This window comes from Plutella xylostella, chromosome 9 (genome assembly GCF_932276165.1).
Source record: "Plutella xylostella chromosome 9, ilPluXylo3.1, whole genome shotgun sequence".
Lineage (NCBI taxonomy): Eukaryota > Metazoa > Arthropoda > Insecta > Lepidoptera > Plutellidae > Plutella > Plutella xylostella.
In genome coordinates, this window is record NC_063989.1 from 6550855 (window position 1) to 6569046 (window position 18192).

Consider the following 18192-nt stretch of genomic DNA (forward strand, 5'->3'; position numbering starts at 1 on the left):
AAAACTAATAAAACGTCTCCAAGGAGCATAAAAGTTTTCTTTTTATTGGCAACGAAAAATTATTGTTGCGCAAATTACTACACTCCAAGGCAATTAGAGAAATTGCATCCAGAGACTGTTCTAGAATTTCAGAGTGTATAAATCACTGATACGTTTTAAGCGAATGTCTACTTAATTCTAATCACCGTAGAGTTGAGAATCGACCAACAGGGCTGGATATATAACTCGTTTAGCTAATTGGAGGAAAGAATCACAGGGTTGCATAGTTAATACTGTTACAAATATAACTCCGAACCTCAGAATAATAACAGGAAGCAATCGTATTTACACCGCGACGACGTACTCTGTGGTCGGCAGATAAGCCATGGCGGGAAACGTCAAAAAAGGAGATGTCAATGTCATTGTCAAGGAAGGAGGGAGTTGATTTGAATGGAGTCGTGCTCTTGTTGTATTTTCTGATTTAATTTGTTTGTTATTGATATAAATCCTCATGTTTTCAAGTTGTATTCATGATTTATGGTAAAACGAACCTATTTCACGAATGAGTTTACTTTTTGTGTCACCTTTTCCTTCTGGTTTTAACATCAGAAGTGGGATTCTTTCCACGCGCTATTTTCCGCTTCTGCCTATGTTTTTCATACAATACAAGTTAAATCAGAAAAATACAGAAATATTGGTATTCTGCACACTTTATTTTATAAATTTTCTGTCCCCTAGGCGGTGAGTTTATGAGTTCTTGTTGTATAAAGCCGGTACGTAAGTACATTGGTGTTGTGAAAAGAAGTAACAGGTAGTTTGATATTATTCCTGTAAGTATGTTCTTGGCACTATTTATCGTGGTAAGATTTGAATTAGGAAGTGATTGCATCACGCCACTGTTGCCCGTGCTCACAGCATTATGCATTATGTTGCTACCAGTTTCAGTTATTTCAATAGTTCAGATATCAATTAACATTTATTTTGAAATTATTTTATATGAAAGCAAAGATGAATTCAACAGTTGAGCAACAATATTTGAATACACAAACTAGATGGAGTGTCAGTGCAAAAGAAATGTCAATAAAAAAAAAAATTACATCCCACTTCTACCGCTGAGCTCTTATTTTGAATAAGTTTAGTTTGTGACTTTGCTATCTCAGAGGTGTAGTAGGTTAAAATTAAAACGGTTTGACAGTAACAAAATGCAGAAAACTTTGCTTTTGTATGTATGTGGCACACCATCTGTATATTGTTAATCTAAGGTTGAGATGGTAAGTGGCAGTGTGAAAGGATAATAATTTTGCCATCAGCTTGAGTAGTTTCTTACATGTAGCACCAACCATCACTCCATGTCATTGTATATAGATGTATTGAGATAGGTAAACCTGAAATAACGTGGTACAGTTACTCAGTACTCAGTAAGTACTTATTGCTTCTTATGTTTCCTAACCTAACCTATGAAAGCAGTTGAGATTGGTTCTGACCCTCATGCATAGGTGTGTGAGACCCTATTAAAGGAGTGGCCGAATGGTATGATAGGAATGGTTTAATTTTATTACAGGAGTGGCCGAACTGAAGTAAATGAGGTCAATAAAAAGTCTACCTTCAACTGGTACCACTTGAGGTTAAAGCTAATGCAGGATATGAATTTTGACTCATATTTGATGTTTTTTTTTTGTTAAGCAGACTTGACTGGATGAGTGCAGCTTTAGAATGAGAATCTCAATGAAGCCAGCTTCTACACCGGTCAGACTGGCTGAGCTGGATTGCAACCAGATGGTGCCGATGCAGTACCTCCAAGCTGTCTGCGCTGTCTGCGCGCTGCTGTCTGCGCGCTGCTGTCTGCGCTGTCTGCGCGCTGCTGTCTGCGCGCTGCTGTCTGCGCTGTTTGCGCGCTGCGGTCTGCGCTGAATGCGCGCTGCTGTCTGCGCGCTGCTGTCTGCGCGCTGCTGTCTGCGCGCTGCTGTCTGCGCTGTCTGCGCGCTGCTGTCTGCGCTGTCTGCGCGCTGCTGTCTGCGCGCTGCTGTCTGCGCGCTGCTGTCTGCGCTGTCTGCGCGCTGCTTTCTGCGCTGTCTGCGCGCTGCTGTCTGCGCTGTCTGCGCGCTGCTGTCTGCGCGCTGCTGTCTGCGCTGTCTGCGCGCTGCTGTCTGCGCTGTCTGAGCGCTGCTGTCTGCGCTGTCTGCGCGCTGCTGTCTGCGCTGTCTGCGCGCTGCTGTCTGCGCTGTCTGCGCGCTGCTGTCTGCGCTGTCTGAGCGCTGCTGTCTGCGCTGTCTGCGCGCTGCTGACTGCGCGCTGCTGTCTGCGCTGTTTGCGCGCTGCTGTCTGCGCTGTCTGAGCGCTGCTGTCTGCGCTGTCTGCGCGCTGCTGACTGCGCGCTGCTGTCTGCGCTGTTTGCGCGCTGCTGTCTGCGCTGTATGCGCGCTGCGGTCTGGTGGTCGCGCAGGCAACCGCCTGACGCGGGTGCACAACACGCACGCTGTGTGCGCATGATGCGCGCTACCGTTGGCCATAGACGGCTGACGTGGAAGATGCATCGAGGGGCATTCACAAGTACTTCAAACCGCTCTCGACGGGATCTCACGCAGAAATGCGATGAGTGGCTTTGACTTTCATTCATAACTTTATTAATTTGTTTGAATGCTAACAAAGGTATTAACAATTATTTTTTGTTGTTAGTTTGTGTGCTAATCTAGCAGTCATAATGACATTGCTATTGTTTACAAAGGTGCTCAGTCCACTATGAGTATTGAATTTTTACCATTTATTTGTGTGCCAATTTATCTCTCTGTTCGGGTTATGCCGACTAGAGTGCCTCTGCCCAAGTTGTTGGCAAGCCGACTCGTGTGCCTCTGCCAGTGCTAAATTTTTACTATTTATTTGTATGCCAATTTATCTGTTGTTCAGGGTTATGCCGACTCGTGTGCCTCTGCCCAAGTTGTTGGCAAGCCGACTCGTGTGCCTCTGCCGGTGCTGAATTTTTACTATTTATTTGTATGCGAATTTATCTCTTGTTCAGGGTTATGCCGACTCGTGTGCCTCTGCCCAGGTTGTTGGCAAGCCGACTCGTGTGCCTCTGCCGGTGCTGAATTTCTACTTTTTATTTGTATGCCGATTTATCTCTCGTTCAGGGTTATGCCGACTCGTGTGCCTCTGCCCAAGTTGTTGGCAAGCCGACTCGTGTGCCTCTGCCAGTGGTGAGGTTGGCAAGCCGACTCGTGTGCCTCTGCCAGTGGTTAGGTTAGCAAGCCGACTCGTGTGCCTCTGCTAGTGGTGATGTTGGCAAGCCGACTCGTGTGCCTCTGCCTGTGGTTAGGGTGGCAAGCCGACTCGTGTGCCTCTGCCAGTGGTTAGGTTAGCAAGCCGACTCGTGTGCCTCTGCTAGTGGTGATGTTGGCAAGCCGACTCGTGTGCCTCTGCCTGTGGTTAGGGTGGCAAGCCGACTCGTGTGCCTCTGCCAGTGGTTAGGTTAGCAAGCCGACTCGTGTGCCTCTGCTGGTGGTGATGTTGGCAAGCCGACTCGTGTGCCTCTGCCAGTGGTTAGGGTGGCAAGCCGACTCGTGTGCCTCTGCCAGTGGTTAGGTTAGCAAGCCGACTCGTGTGCCTCTGCTGGTGGTGATGATGGCAAGCCGACTCGTGTGCCTCTGCCAGTGGTTAGGGTGGCAAGCCGACTCGTGTGCCTCTGCCAGTGGTTAGGGTGGCAAGCCGACTCGTGTGCCTCTGCCCAATTAGAATAAAATGCAAAAAATACCCTTCTAATCACATCAATTGTTTACAGATTTTGAAGTGCTGAGTTTTGGATTGCCTAGAGCGTGGTGTTGAAGACTTTGAGAAGACGTTGCGGTCGAGGACGTCACGCCATCAGGAAAGGCCGTGTTACAAATATAACTCCGAACCTCAGAATAATAACAGGAAGCAATCGTATTTACACCGCGACGACGTACTCTGTGGTCGGCAGATAAGCCATGGCGGGAAACGTCAAAAAAGGAGATGTCAATGTCATTGTCAAGGAAGGAGGGAGTTGATTTGAATGGAGTCGTGCTCTTGTTGTATTTTCTGATTTAATTTGTTTGTTATTGATATAAATCCTCATGTTTTCAAGTTGTATTCATGATTTATGGTAAAACGAACCTATTTCACGAATGAGTTTACTTTTTGTGTCACCTTTTCCTTCTGGTTTTAACAATACATTAAATTGCACAAAATGCCCGACTGTAGGTGTGTTACAGCAACAAGGCGGCAAAAGATTAATTAGTCTAATTGGAAAATTGAAAACTATTCTGTCTAGCGTACTGTCAGCCACAACCACAGTTCAATTCTGAAATTAATAACGAACTAATTATACTTAGTGGGTTTTGTTTTGACAATCGTTATTTAATAACTAAATAGGAGCGAATAATTACATCATGATAGTTCCCTCGTATTGGATTTCGGAATACAGGAATTGCAGATTAGATGGCTCTTAGCTATTGTATCGGTTTTCTTGGACACTTATTTGGTTGGACAGCTCTTATCACTTTAGAAGCTATAGTGTGAAGTGATCGCAGCAGGTGTGTTTAAATGACAATGGGCAGATTGGGACCACCCTCCAATAGCATTAAGACTAACATCGTTGGATAGGTCTTGTCAATAGGAATAACTTTTGCTATGACAGCTTTGTTGTCACAGTTGTCCGTTCAGAGATATATGACTTATAAGTTCCGATACTCGTCAGTTCATCTTACTGCTATTGGAGGCTGGACCACCCTCCAATAGCAGTAAGATTAACGTCGTTGGATAGGTCTTGTCAATAGGAATAACTTTTGCTTTGACAGCTTTGTTATCACAGTTGTCCGTTCAGAGATATATGACTTATATAAGTTCCGATACTCGTCAGTTCATCTTACTGCTATTAGAGGCTGGACCACCCTCCAAATGCATCCAATAGCAGTAAGACTAACGTCGTTGGATAGGTCTTGTCAATAGGAATAACTTTTGCTTTGACAGCTTTTTTGTCACAGTTGTCCGTTCAGAGATATATGACTTATAAGTTCCGATACTCGTCAGTTCATCTTACTGCTATTTGAGGCTGGACCACCCTCCAATAGCAGTAAGACTAACGTCGTTGGATAGGTCTTGTCAATAGGAATGACTTTTGCTTTGACAGCTTTGTTGTCACAGTCGTCCGTTCAGAGATATATGACATATAAGTTCCGATAGGGGGTTAATTAAATATTTTCTTGGGAAGAAAAATAATAGCACTGGTGATTATTTAATTATTTATTATTATAATTACACTATCTACACTATCAGACGAGATCTGGGCATATTGGATAACAATAACTGACGATAAAAAACAAAAAGGGCAGCGGTGGAGGTGTATTCTGCCTCCAATAGCAGTAAGATGAACTGACGAGTATCGGAACTTATAAGTCATATAACTCTGAACGGACAACTGTGGAAACAAAGCTGTCAAAGCAAAAGTTATTCCTATTGACAAGACCTATCCAACGACGTTAGTCTTACTGCTATTGGAGGGTGGTCCAGCCTCTAATAGCAGTAAGATGAACTGACGAGTATCGGAACTTATAAGTCATATATCTCTGAACGGACAACCGTGACAAAAAAGCTGTCAAAGCAAAAGTTATTCCTTTTGACAAGACCTATCCAACGACGTTAGTCTTACTGCTATTGGAGGGTGGTCCAGCCTCCAATAGCAGTAAGATGAACTGACGAGTATCGGAACTTATATAAGTCATATTTCTCTGAACGGACAACTGTGACAACAAAGCTGTCAAAGCAAAAGTTATTCCTATTGACAAGACCTATCCAACGACGTTAGTCTTACTGCTATTGGAGGGTGGTCCAGCCTCCAATAGCAGTAAGATGAACTGACGAGTATCGGAACTTATATAAGTCATATATCTCTGAACGGACAACTGTGACAACAAAGCTGTCAAAGCAAAAGTTATTCCTATTGACAAGACCTATCCAACGACGTTAGTCTTACTGCTATTGGAGGGTGGTCCAGCCTCCAATAGCAGTAAGATGAACTGACGAGTATCGGAACTTATAAGTCATATATCTCTGAACGGACAACTGTGACAACAAAGCTGTCAAAGCAAAAGTTATTCCTATTGACAAGACCTATCTAACGACGTTAGTCTTACTGCTATTGGAGGGTGGTCCCAGCTCCCATATATTGTTGCCCATCCTCTTTTAGGTAAATTGAGTTGATGTTCATTTCAGAAAGTCTCTTTTTTTTCGGAGCCATCCTACATTAGTATTATTAAAAGAGTAATTTTTTTATTGTTATTTAGCACTGGGGTACCAAAAATCCATTCGATGGTCACAATACTCACAATGACATTCATGTATGAGCCGATATAGCTAGGTATATGAATTCTGAAACATCTTGAACATACATTGAACTGTACACTGTACAGCCCTAAACGCTCCCTGCATTACACGTACACCGTCATTGACTCACCGACCCTCACTCCGTAACGATGCGGTTCAAGATTTTAGAAAGACTGACTCCGACTGTAGGAGTAAGAACTGAGATTGATGACATCATGTCAGTCCCGCTGCTCGCCCAGCGGCTGCTCGGCCACCAGGTGCTCGACCCTCGGTGGACCCTGCGCAGGTTCCTTCCCTACCAGCTCGTAATAGCCACTCTCTTCGTCTACGTCATATACGGAACCAAGATCATCATCAGCCAGCCCGAAGCCCGCATAGACGTGATAGCCGAGGGACTGTACACCGTACTCACTGCATTAATCTGCCCTTTTAAATTAGCCTGCCTGATGTACACCAAGGAAACATTCCGCGAACTCTACATCATGCTAAAGACTACGCTGTACAAAATAATCCAAAAGGACTTGAAGACCAAGGAAGCGGTGTTAAAGGAGAATAGAAAGGTGGTGTTTGCGCTGCTCTGGATTGTTGCGTTGCCGTTTTGGTCGTACCAGGTGGTTGCGCTGAAGGACTACGTCACTGGCAACAGAAGGTGGATGTCAGACGCCACGGATACTCTGCTGCCGATGACGTCACCGTACTATGAGCTCGGGTGGTTCTTCCACAGCGCTTTCTTTGCTGCGGCATGCTGTATAGTGATGGTGATAGACCTGTGGTTTGTCGTGTTGATGCTGTACTTCTGCAAGGCGAGCGAGGTGGTGGTGAAGATTCTAGCTGTTGACAGGATACAGCCAGATGAAACGCCGCTTGCTTATGCAGCGAGACTTGATAGAAGCCTAAGGAAATTCTATAAAAATCATATTAAATTAGTAAAGTAAGTTTTTATTTGCATACTACTAACGAAAAACGAAAAATTGATTTAGAAACATCAATTTTTCTATAATCTTGGTCCTGTATCACGGTTATTGCATAACTTTGATACAACATAAAAATAGATTTAATAGGCTCCTACATAAAAATAGAACAAAGCGAAATCAACAATGTAATATTGGCATTTTCGTGAACGCGGAGATCAAATGAACGATAAAGATTGCTTTTGTCTTGTTTAGGTTTACCTTGAAGTTATCTGAAATGTGGCGCTGGATGGCTCTGATTCCTCTGATGAACGCAGCCATGTCCATATGCAATATTCTCCTGGTGCTGAGCCATGTGAGTATTTCTCACTGCAGTTTCGGTACATATACATAGCTTTGGGATTAATTTAGAAATTAATTAATTACTGTTAAGAAATTTCAAATAATCACCAACCCGCACTAGGCCACCGTGCCGAACTAGTCCTAAAACCCTTACTTTATTGTAAGGAGACCCGTGCCCCAGCAGTGGGGACGTGATGGGTTGTTTACTAGTAATAATTCCTTACAGTTATCACTTTGTACGTAAATGCACAAAATTTTTAATCCATTCCATTTCTTTGTACTTAATTATGTTTTTTTCTAATTCAGGGAATAGACTTGAAGTTCGTGCCTCATATTTTCCCATTGTTTTGCGAGGTATTTGTGTACAGTTACTTCGGTGAGCAACTCAAATCAAAGGTGAGCAATAGACGCATTTTTCCTGAAATAAAAATGACATATTATGTATCTAGCCTATCTGAAACCTAGTTAAACATTGTGAGATATGGCGTTTCGACTTTCTCCGTGTTCGGCATCATAAGGGTCACAGTGACAGTTAAATAAAATCAATTTTTCTCTCCACCTATAATTTGCAAGGTGCGGGTGCCTATATAAATAGAGTGAGTCGCCCGCGCGCCTCAGTTGTAATATCACCATGCAGAAATGACTAGGTTTCAGATAGGCTAGATACATAATATGTCATTTTTATTTCAGGAAAAATGCGTCTATTATGTAGTCTGAGCCTATCTGAAACCTAGTTAAACATTGTGAGATGTGTTTATTATCGCATGGTGGAGAGAAAACCAACTGTGACCCATAAGCTACTGATGAGTATATCAGTAGAGAAATATTTGAATCTATAAATTTATAATGCATAGATTTCTAGGTAATAGATATACTAAAAAGAAAGGTATAAGTATACATAAGACTTAAGTACTTCCTTATTATTCCTGACTTGTCAGGAAGGTATGTACCTATACATATAGGTAGGTATTTATACATATGGATACACACAGTGCCTCTTCGAAAGCAATACTTATAAGTAATTATTGATCAAAATCTTGTTATTGTCAAGGCAATATTTTTAACATACACTAGCCGAATGGATGGAACCAGTGAAATACTTTGCAACAATATTTAAAAGCTGTAAAGTGTAGAATATCGATCCAGGCCGCTGGGGCTCAGGTCAGCACATGCTGACTAGGGTATGTAATTCTGGACTGACCTCAGAAATGCAGCAGCCGACCCTGGAGCCTCGAGGACCTGCTCAGTCAGCCCCGTACGACGACACGGCCTGCAACACCTGGCGTGGCATCTAGTCCTTGGAGCGAGGAGTGGTGCTTGAAGGGAAGATAATTTTACTAAATATCTCAGACTCATCAGCTACTGGAAAAGATTAGATGAAGGCTGTGACAATTGGCGGATAACTAAGTATTCAGTTTTTTCAAAACATGATGCAGGTAACTATATTCATATTCTAGATTGACAAGTAACACACAGTCTAATTTTGTATTCTAACTAACTCGGCGTTTAACGAGTTCCTGTGCAGTCCTACTAGGAAGGAAAGTTATTTTATAAGCCTTTGCACCGATTTTGTGGGCTACTATCATTCTGTATCATCATGTGTGAATATTATGAGCTCTGGCAGCATTCCTTGGTAGATGACATCAATTAATAAAGATTGATTAACACAACAATAACAATTATAATAGTTGATAAATGAAACCCGGCTAACATGTCTTAACTGGGTAAGTAAATGATCAGTCATGCCACCAGGATAAGTAAAATGTTCAGTACTTCATATGAAAAACATTAACAAGGTCAGGTTAGGTATGTTCGTCAACACTAAGGGCAGGTCTCGGCCAAAACCTTAAGGCTTCGCCTTGTTGCAACTTCAAAGGTACGTAGGTAGGTACCTACTTACATTGTTGTAGGTTCGATTTTGAAACCATTAAGTCAATCTAGATAAAACAAAATAAAATAGCTCGATTAAATAAAGATGGTACGTAAAGATGTTAGTTGTACCTGATCAAACCTGATGCAACGACAGCCAACATAGACTCTCTAATCTGTGGAAGCAACAATCATGGTGGCGGGAACATGGACAGTTGGACGAGCCACCTCGAGCCTGACTTATCAATCAGAACTGACAGTTCGCCAACAGCAGATAGCTTGCGGCTATCTATAGGTAAACTTAGGTAGTTAGCTATACCCAAGAAAAAGTCCTTGGACATCGATATGACAGTGGAACGGCGAATAACTGTGACACTCTTTAAAACAAAAAGGCTTGTTGTTGTTGTCCAGCTAAGGAAGGTTACCTACTTCAGCGACCTGGTATTGCATTCTGAAAGAACCGCGAAGAGTTAATATTATGACTAATAATTATTACTTATTTAGAAAGTTTTCCGCAAACTCTAATAAATCAAGCAGCTACCACGTCACCGCTGCCCGGTTATAACTCTGTACTAGCTTAGTAGATATATATACCAGTTCTAGCCTTCAGCTAGAGGCCAGAGAGCTCCTAAATGAGATGCGAGTACGAGCATGACACAAGTAATTTTTTACTTGGTAAGTAACTAGTTACGTAACTAACTGAAAGATCCATAAAACAGATTACTCAAAATGGAATTGTGAAAACGGCACGTCTGCATCTTAACCAGTCAGTCTAAGTAGTTTCAGCAGATACAGTGTTGAAAAATAGTTATGAAACGTTTGCGCCAGAATCGAATTAAAAATACATTTTCATTAGAGAAGCCGTTTAGGCATGAATAGGTACTTTAACCCTTTGAATTGTGCTCCAAATGATGACCTTCGAAATTCATAGAAATTTAATGACGACTGCCATTGTTTATTATCTAGCCCCGTACATTGAGTTGGGCTACGGCTACACGTGATGTGATACACAGTACACAGTAGGTATATGCATGTTCCCAGAATAGTGGAAGTTATAATTTTACCAAAAGGTAGTCGTCTCGTGCAAGAGCACCGTTACTCGATTTATTCGATACACAACTAGTAGACAGCTGCTGCGTAGGAGGTTCACGCATTTTTCAACAAAGAGCTCGGACACACACTCACAATCCACTGGGACATAAGGAAGACAGCTTATATGGTGTCACTCAGAAACCGCGATGACACTCTGATCATGATCACCCGACAGTAGGATCATAATAAATTCGGTAACTTGTGAAGCGGTATGGTATAGCAACAGCGACTTTCACGAAATCAGGAATTAGCTCAGTGCTTTCAGGTTGAACACTCGCCGGTGGGATTCACTTTGCTCACAGCCGAGAAAAGAAAAGACTCAAAGCTGGAATCTGCCGATGTGTCATGACACTTAAGATAGTGTCTGGGGGGTCACTTTATATGACGAAAAACGAACTTTCAGTGCACTGCGGCGCGAGCCGCTCTATCTGTTTGTATGTATTAAACGTGCCGATTGCACGACAGCTCTCGTTCGTTCGTTTCTCATCAATATAGAGTAACGCTCCTGTACTTACCGTGCGTCACCATTCCCATGAGCAGTCCAATGATCTTTACGCAGTTTAGAACAAAAGCTGCATTAGACAGTTTCTTCAGCAGAGACATCGAAATAAAAAATTGATTGCACAACTATCCCCAGGAGCAGTCTACAGGTCACTTTGGGCAGTTCAGAAGAAAGCTGCTATAATAGAATACCCTACCTCAGCGGAGGCATCAAATTGAAGTGCTATAACACTTTTAGAAGCGGTGCACGTTACCCGATTTGTCGTCATCCATGCCGATGCGGCTACGGCGACTGCAGGTGGTTACTCAGGCTTCGTTGGTGTGCCCTTGTATGGCTAACATGACCAACCTTGGCAGTAAACGTTCGTCTGCATATGCCAAAATCACTGATGAATAGCGCACGTTACTCGATACCTTCTAAATAAGTCACTCATAATGATGGCTGATGATGATGATGACCGTGCTAGCAATAGTGCAGGCGGTTCCGCTGAGCATAAAATCTCTTCCCAGACAGGGGGCGTTTGGATCTGGCAACCAGAACAGGAGTGCCAGGTGTGCGCAGCGATGCAGGTGGGACAACACAGCCGCCAGGGCAGGAGTACATGGCTGGGTCTATGCAGCGATGCAGGTAGCACAAAACGGTGGCCAGGGCCAGGACCGGGTGTACAGCCGCCAGGGCAGGAGTGCATAGCTGGGTCTATTCAGCAATGCAGGTACTTACCACAAACCGGTGGCCAGGGCTGTAGCTGTGATGTAGGTGGCACGAGACGGCGGCCAGCGCAGGAGCACAGGGCCGGGTGTATGCTGCGATGCAGGTGGCACGAACCGGTGGCTAGGGCTGGAGCGCAGGGCCGGGTGTACGCTGCGATGCAGGTGCCACGAGACGGCGGCTAGCGCAGGAGCACAGGGCCGGGTGCAGGTTACACGAAACTTCAATTTCACTGAATCGGCCTGCCTACCCTCAGCGGGTAGGTACCGGCGGATCACATTACTCGCCGCACATGCCACAATGTCCCAACATACTGAAACTCGGAGCCACGTGCTTCCTGTAAAAAATCCTATGACGGTCCTGGAAAGCTCCTGTTTGTAAAGCCTTACATAAGCTATAATCAAGTGCATTATTGTAATAGCAAAGTTTTTATCAACTGTTTTCTAAAAATCTTAGAAATTGAGGGTAGAAAAATATATATTTTTTTTTATTTTTTCCTGTATAAAATTAACATATGCTTTACTTAAAGCGGTCATTAATGTAAGTATCTAGCTCAAGCGCCACTAGTAGGACCGGAATATGTGATCAATCATCACCACGACTATTGAATCGGACCCTACTGCGTGGGATAAAAACCCCAAGCGCCGGAGCATTATGACCAGTGGCTGAGCTTTTAAAAGCAGTAAATAATAGCATTTTACTCACGGCTTATCAACTCAAACCTTCGTTGCGAAATCCTCAGCAATGGCTGCGTGCGCAGCAGCCGGCAGGCCCCGCGCCGCCTGGTCCGCATCGCGCTACAGCTCCCGGTAGCGAGGACTCCGCAAATTCAATATTATATTTTTCCCCGTCGGAGCGAAGCCGACGAGAACCGTGGCTACATTGAGCCATTTTGCCGAAGTGTTCACTTCAAAAATCAAAAACCAACTGAGGCGCGCGGGCGACTCACTCTATTTATATAGGCACCCGCACCTTGCAAATTAAAGGTGGAGAGAAAAATTGACTTTATTTAACTGTCACTGTGACCCTTATGATGCCGAACACGGAGAAAGTCGAAACGCCATATCTCACAATGTTTAACTAGGTTTCAGATAGGCTCAGACTACATAATAACAATATTATGCATTTAAACATTAACTCGTACTATGTCGAAACTAACCATACAGGCACCTATATAAATATATGCTGCATTCATTTTTATCCAGCCAACTTCTACAAATCTAACACTGGAGGCCTATCGATAACTCATACTATACAATCGTAATGACTACGATTTATAATATGCGCAAAAAATATGAATTTGGTATACATTCCAAATTCATATTTTTTTGACTCTAATATAGTACATATATTCCCAAATGTTATCTGGTTTTAAGTTGTCGATAGGCTGATAAAAACCTTTTTTCACTGGTGTATTCAATACCTTCACCAGATGATAGAGATAAGAACTGCACTGCTCGAGTTTGACTGGACAAGTTTGGTCAAGAAAAATCGCCAGCACTACTACATCATCGTGCTGTATGTGAGCAAAGAATTCGGCCTGAAAACAGCTGTTGGTCACGACCTATCACTGGTTACTATGAGCACTGTGAGTATAACCCATGTACACTCACGGTTGTTATTTTTTCGTAATGTAAGTTATAATTAAGTTGTAAAGGAAGAGTCTAAAACACAGGCATCATCAGAGCCTAGTTTAGGTAACAATGTAAATTCTTTATTTACTTGTTCAACTTTTGAATTATTACTCACATAGCTATTATAACCGTGACACCTGTACCTTATAATTTATCATTTTATCATATCATCATCATCACGACCCACTACGTCCCCACTGCTGGGGCACGGGTCTCCTTCCAATGAAGGAAGGGTTTAGGCCTAGTCCACCACGCTGGCCAAGTGCGGGTTGGTGGACCCCAACACAAGCAAGCTTGTGCTGAGAGAGTTGTCGGGTAAGTGGGCAACCCGACTGTCAGATGTTTTCAAGCCGCCCGAAGGCCTCTGACTAGGCTTAACGACTGTTGCCGAAGCAGCAACCGGGACCCACGGCTTAACGTGCCGTCCGAAGCACGGAAGCGTCCAGAAAAGCACCACTTGAAATTGTTCACCCATCCAATGGCTGACCGTGTCAGTTGTTGCTTAACCTCAGCGATCAGTTACGATCACTGAGGCCCGCTCGACTACGGACGCTTCATATAATGATAAAAAAGTTGTTCAACTTATATCTTTTCTGTCAATAAAGTATATTCATTCATTCATTCACGGGCAATGAAAAACTTCCACCTGCCATTGACGTTCCATATGTCACCCTCATGCTCGTGAGTGTATAAATTGAGCATGAATGGTATACCCGAGTTCACGTTGTCCTATGCCCTCCAATGACTTACAAACAAATAAAGAAATAAAAGCGAAGCAATTTTTAATACTATCTGATCATTAGATTTTACATACGTGTCGCCTATGTAAAATTGTATTTATTGTCATAATGTTTTTTTTAAATGCTATTAAAAGTGTTTTTTTTTTAATTGGTGGTGCTAGTTAAATTTTGTTATTGCTATAACTAAACATTATGTTTGTGTTTTTTTTTCAGGTATTGAAGAGTAGTTACCAGGCTTTTACTGTTATGAACACTGTGAAATAAAAGATCCTTCAAAGAAATGAGTTTAAACAATAATGTTTTAATTATAAAAGCTATGTTCTATCATTGACACTGTAGCAACACGAAGCAAATATTAAGTATGTTAGCACAATAAAAAAAGATTCGATCACAATTAGTTGCATTATTTGATTAAAATAAGAATATAATAATATACATACATAAATATACCCACCTCCAAAATGTAAACATAAAAATTTCTTACAAGATTTAATCACTCCATGCCATAGCGCCCTTATGACGTTACACAGAAAGTCTGAAATTGTTCATAACGTCGCAGGTAAGGTGAGAATTTTTTGCTCCACTTTTTCCTCTGATCCTGTAATCTAAGTAAATAAAGCGTTTTGATTAAAAACAGTATTTGACTAACGCGGAAGCTGATAAAATTAAATTTGAACGCGCCTTCAATATTCGCCGGGCCAGAGTTTTATTGCGTTTGATTTTGTAATGAGCTGTTTATATGTAGAGGAATCTGCGAACATTTTCGATATTACAAAAATACTTTTAAAACAAATGCTCAGGTACATATAAATATAATATATACTCATACAACTTTACTTGCAACAAAATAAAGTATTATTTAGAAAAAAAAATCACTTATTGATTTAATATTTGGCCATTATTGGTTCCGGGACATTTTCTGGGTATAGTATGTAAGTATGGCTAGAATAGTACTTTTATGCTCGTTAATCAAAACAAAACCGAATATCTTAGTTACACACCTAACGCTGTAATGTTCTTTAGCTTAAATCCATATTAAGTTATTCGAAAAATCCTTGCAAGTTCTAATAATATGACATCCGATCCGGTTGAATATAAGTAGAACATAAAGTTCACGTTTCCATACAGTGTCTGTGCAACCGGAGGGCACTTCACACTGTGACGGTATCTTCAGCTTTAAAAATTATTATTCTTGAACGGAAACCGCTGTGAATACAAACCTATTCTACGGTTATGCTATTAACAATGTACTTTTCACTAGACGCAGTGTCTAAATTTTCATACTATTTATGGCAGTTGCAGTTTTTTATATATAAAAAATATGAGCGCATTGACGAGTCAGATTTATCCCCAAGAGGAATATATATTAGAATACATAATGTATCATTCTTTATATCACAACATTCATAACATATTTAGCATTTAATATTAAAAGCTCTTATGAGGAGAAAAATATACGTAAGATTTCGTCAGCAGGCTGAAACATTTCTTCAAAATACTAACACATTCTACGCCAAATGAAACCTTCTGATCTCGATATACATGCAGAACTGTATAAACTATTCTGGATGGTTTAACTCAAAATTCATTAATGCACCGTTCATCTGTGGACCACCATAATTACTTACTCTCCATTAAGTTACTCTACTAACACCAACGACCCCCAAAATGTACCTCTCACATTACCACTAACATAAGTAGTAGGTAGGTACATGAACGATTCCAAAATCACAAACTAAGGCACAAAATGGGAATAGCCCCTCGAGCTGGAAACGAGGAGTCATGTCATGATTATACAAGAGTTTTCCGGCGCTTCCGGGACCGTGAAATGGTATCTTGTGATAGTTGAATTGGGCGACGCGACGTGGCTACGACTGCTACGAGCCTTACAGAGCGAAATGGTATTCTTAAACGTTTCCAGTCTGTGAAAGAAACACTCATGCGGATAGTGAAAATTTCAAGATTTGGGAATTTATAGTCTACTGCAGAAGACTGAAGTATTTTATTGATTGTATGTTTGTTATTTATTTACGTGTATGTTTGATAGGGGTTCCCCTCATCTCGCCTAATCTTTATTGTCCAAAACTCGTTTCGCATAACTCGTAAGGTCTACATTTTTTTGGTCGAATCATCACTGCGCCAAGACTTATGTGGCATAAGACTAGATTCGCCTAAAACTCTTTTGGCACAGTCTTGAAACACCTAAGTCTCGTTTGCTCAAATTGTTCGTATTTGTATAAACTTGTTTTTCCTAATATTATCTTAATAAATGATATTATATTAAGTAGGTTGTAAATTTACAAATTGTGGTTTTTTCTCCTACATCCCGAAAATCACGATATTGAATTATCAAAATATCCAAAGAGAATGGCCATTATAAATATAATTACAAACGCCATTAAACCCCATGGGATCAGAACCTAAAGATAGGTGCGACGAGCGTGTTAGGTGCACATGATTGTCAAAAGCAAAGTTCCCACATAGCGGACAACATACAAGGCACCAGTTTGCGCTATGTAGAGAGACGCTTCATCTAAGTTAAAGCCAAACGAATATAGGCTATTCAAGATTTGGCCGTACCATAATTAGGCTAAACATGATTATGCGAAATAACTTTTAATAACTAAACGAGATTTATGCCAAACGATTTTAGGCGAAACGAGACTTTGACCAAACGTTACTATGCTATAAGAGATTAGGCAAATAAAACTTCGGCCAAAAAAGGTAGAACCGTTTGATAGAGATTATCGCCGTCAGATGTCAAGTCATATGTATAAACTCCACTGTATGCACACTTTATATGAGACTTAAAACTCTACGTAATATAGCTTTCTAATCGTCTTTAATTTCCACTTATATGTATAACTATAGGTATGTCTGTGCACCGAGCACGATCCGGGCCCACCTTCGTTAATTTCATTAGAAACGTGTGTAGAGATTTCCTTTAAGCCCTCATAAGAAGCTTTGGAGAACGCTCGTATTTTCGCACTTTACTGAAAACAGGTGTCTTTATGACGCAGATGAAACGTCTTGATTTAAACGTTTGGCTTATTTACACGGATGAATACTAATGTGTAGTAAGACGTTAAAGGGAATCGTCCGTGTGAATAACTAATGTTATCGAATAAAATAAAAGATGGTTAGTACCTACCTATTTAAAACAAAGGAAGTCTCTATTGTAGACTAACGTTTGCTACCATAACATAACTATTGAGAATAGAGGGTGGTACTCGTAACTCGAGTTGGCGTGGTTCTTTAACTCCAACACAATATTACTACACAATATTGCCACATCACACACCAACACACACTCCAGCGGCGGTGATCGTATAAATCAGCGCGACAGTGTCCTGACGCTAAGATGGCGGGTGGAAGGGCTCAGGCTAATGCTACATACAATAGGTGCAGCTCCGATACGTCGCCGTGATCTCAGAACAATGGCGGGGAATGTTAATTGCTGTCGTTCTACGCAAGACACTGATAAATGTGCCGCCGCTCCGTCATGAGGCCAACTCGGTGTCTCCGCACTGCGACGTCGCACGCTGCGGTACCTAAATACACTTATGTGCAATGAAAAAGTTCCAGTGACATATAGAACGACAGTGGCAGGTGGAACTTTTTCATTGTACTTGATTTTATTAGACGAGATCAACGGCTTTAGTGAAGAATGGAGTTTCAAACAAAAATAATCGTCCATAAAAAATATAAAATGATACACTGCACACTCGTTTTTAAGACTCTCTTCAAGGAATACGGAAGTTAAAGACCAATTGAAGTACCTATAAGTGGTTATAAATAACAGATATTAAGAATGATAACTTGCTGACTCAATCTATTTTATTATATTGTATTCCAGTATGGGGAGGGGCTGGTAAAACCAAATTTCTTGAATTAGAGAGAGCTCAAAGACTTCTCTTAAAGATAATATTGTTTAAGCCTATGTTATTTTCCACAACAGAACTGTATAAAACAGTGCAAGTGCTTAGTGTTAGAAAACTATATATACTGTCAACAATCCTTAGAAGACACAAATCAACTCCATTTGTAGCTTACAACAGAGCCACAAGAAGAATTCCTGA

At 41.5% G+C, this 18192-nt stretch overlaps 1 protein-coding gene and 1 long non-coding RNA gene across 2 annotated transcripts; both read left to right on the forward strand.

The window, feature by feature from the left end:
- Positions 1 to 280: 280 nt before the first annotated feature.
- Positions 281 to 4077, forward strand: LOC125489018. The gene is made up of 2 exons (XR_007266670.1): positions 281 to 1250; positions 3755 to 4077. It is a non-coding gene; the product is annotated as an uncharacterized LOC125489018 (long non-coding RNA).
- Positions 4078 to 6420: 2343 nt separating this feature from the next.
- LOC105380352 lies at positions 6421 to 14397 on the forward strand. Its single transcript, XM_038107966.2, has 5 exons — positions 6421 to 7246; positions 7482 to 7581; positions 7875 to 7964; positions 13172 to 13327; positions 14327 to 14397. The coding sequence occupies exons 1-5, from the start codon at positions 6465 to 6467 to the stop codon at positions 14375 to 14377; spliced, it is 1179 nt and encodes a 392-aa protein (XP_037963894.2). The 5' UTR covers positions 6421 to 6464; the 3' UTR covers positions 14378 to 14397.
- The last annotated feature ends 3795 nt before the right edge of the window (positions 14398 to 18192 follow it).

Bases quoted from the DNA above. Each gene is read 5' to 3' on its own strand.
- LOC105380352 (XM_038107966.2), top strand. From the start codon at position 6,465: ATGCGGTTCAAGATTTTAGAAAGACTGACTCCGACTGTAGGAGTAAGA. The intron at 7,247-7,481 runs GTAAGTTTTTAT...TGTCTTGTTTAG, and splicing joins AATCATATTAAATTAGTAAA to GTTTACCTTGAAGTTATCTG. The intron at 7,582-7,874 runs GTGAGTATTTCT...TTTCTAATTCAG, and splicing joins TTCTCCTGGTGCTGAGCCAT to GGAATAGACTTGAAGTTCGT.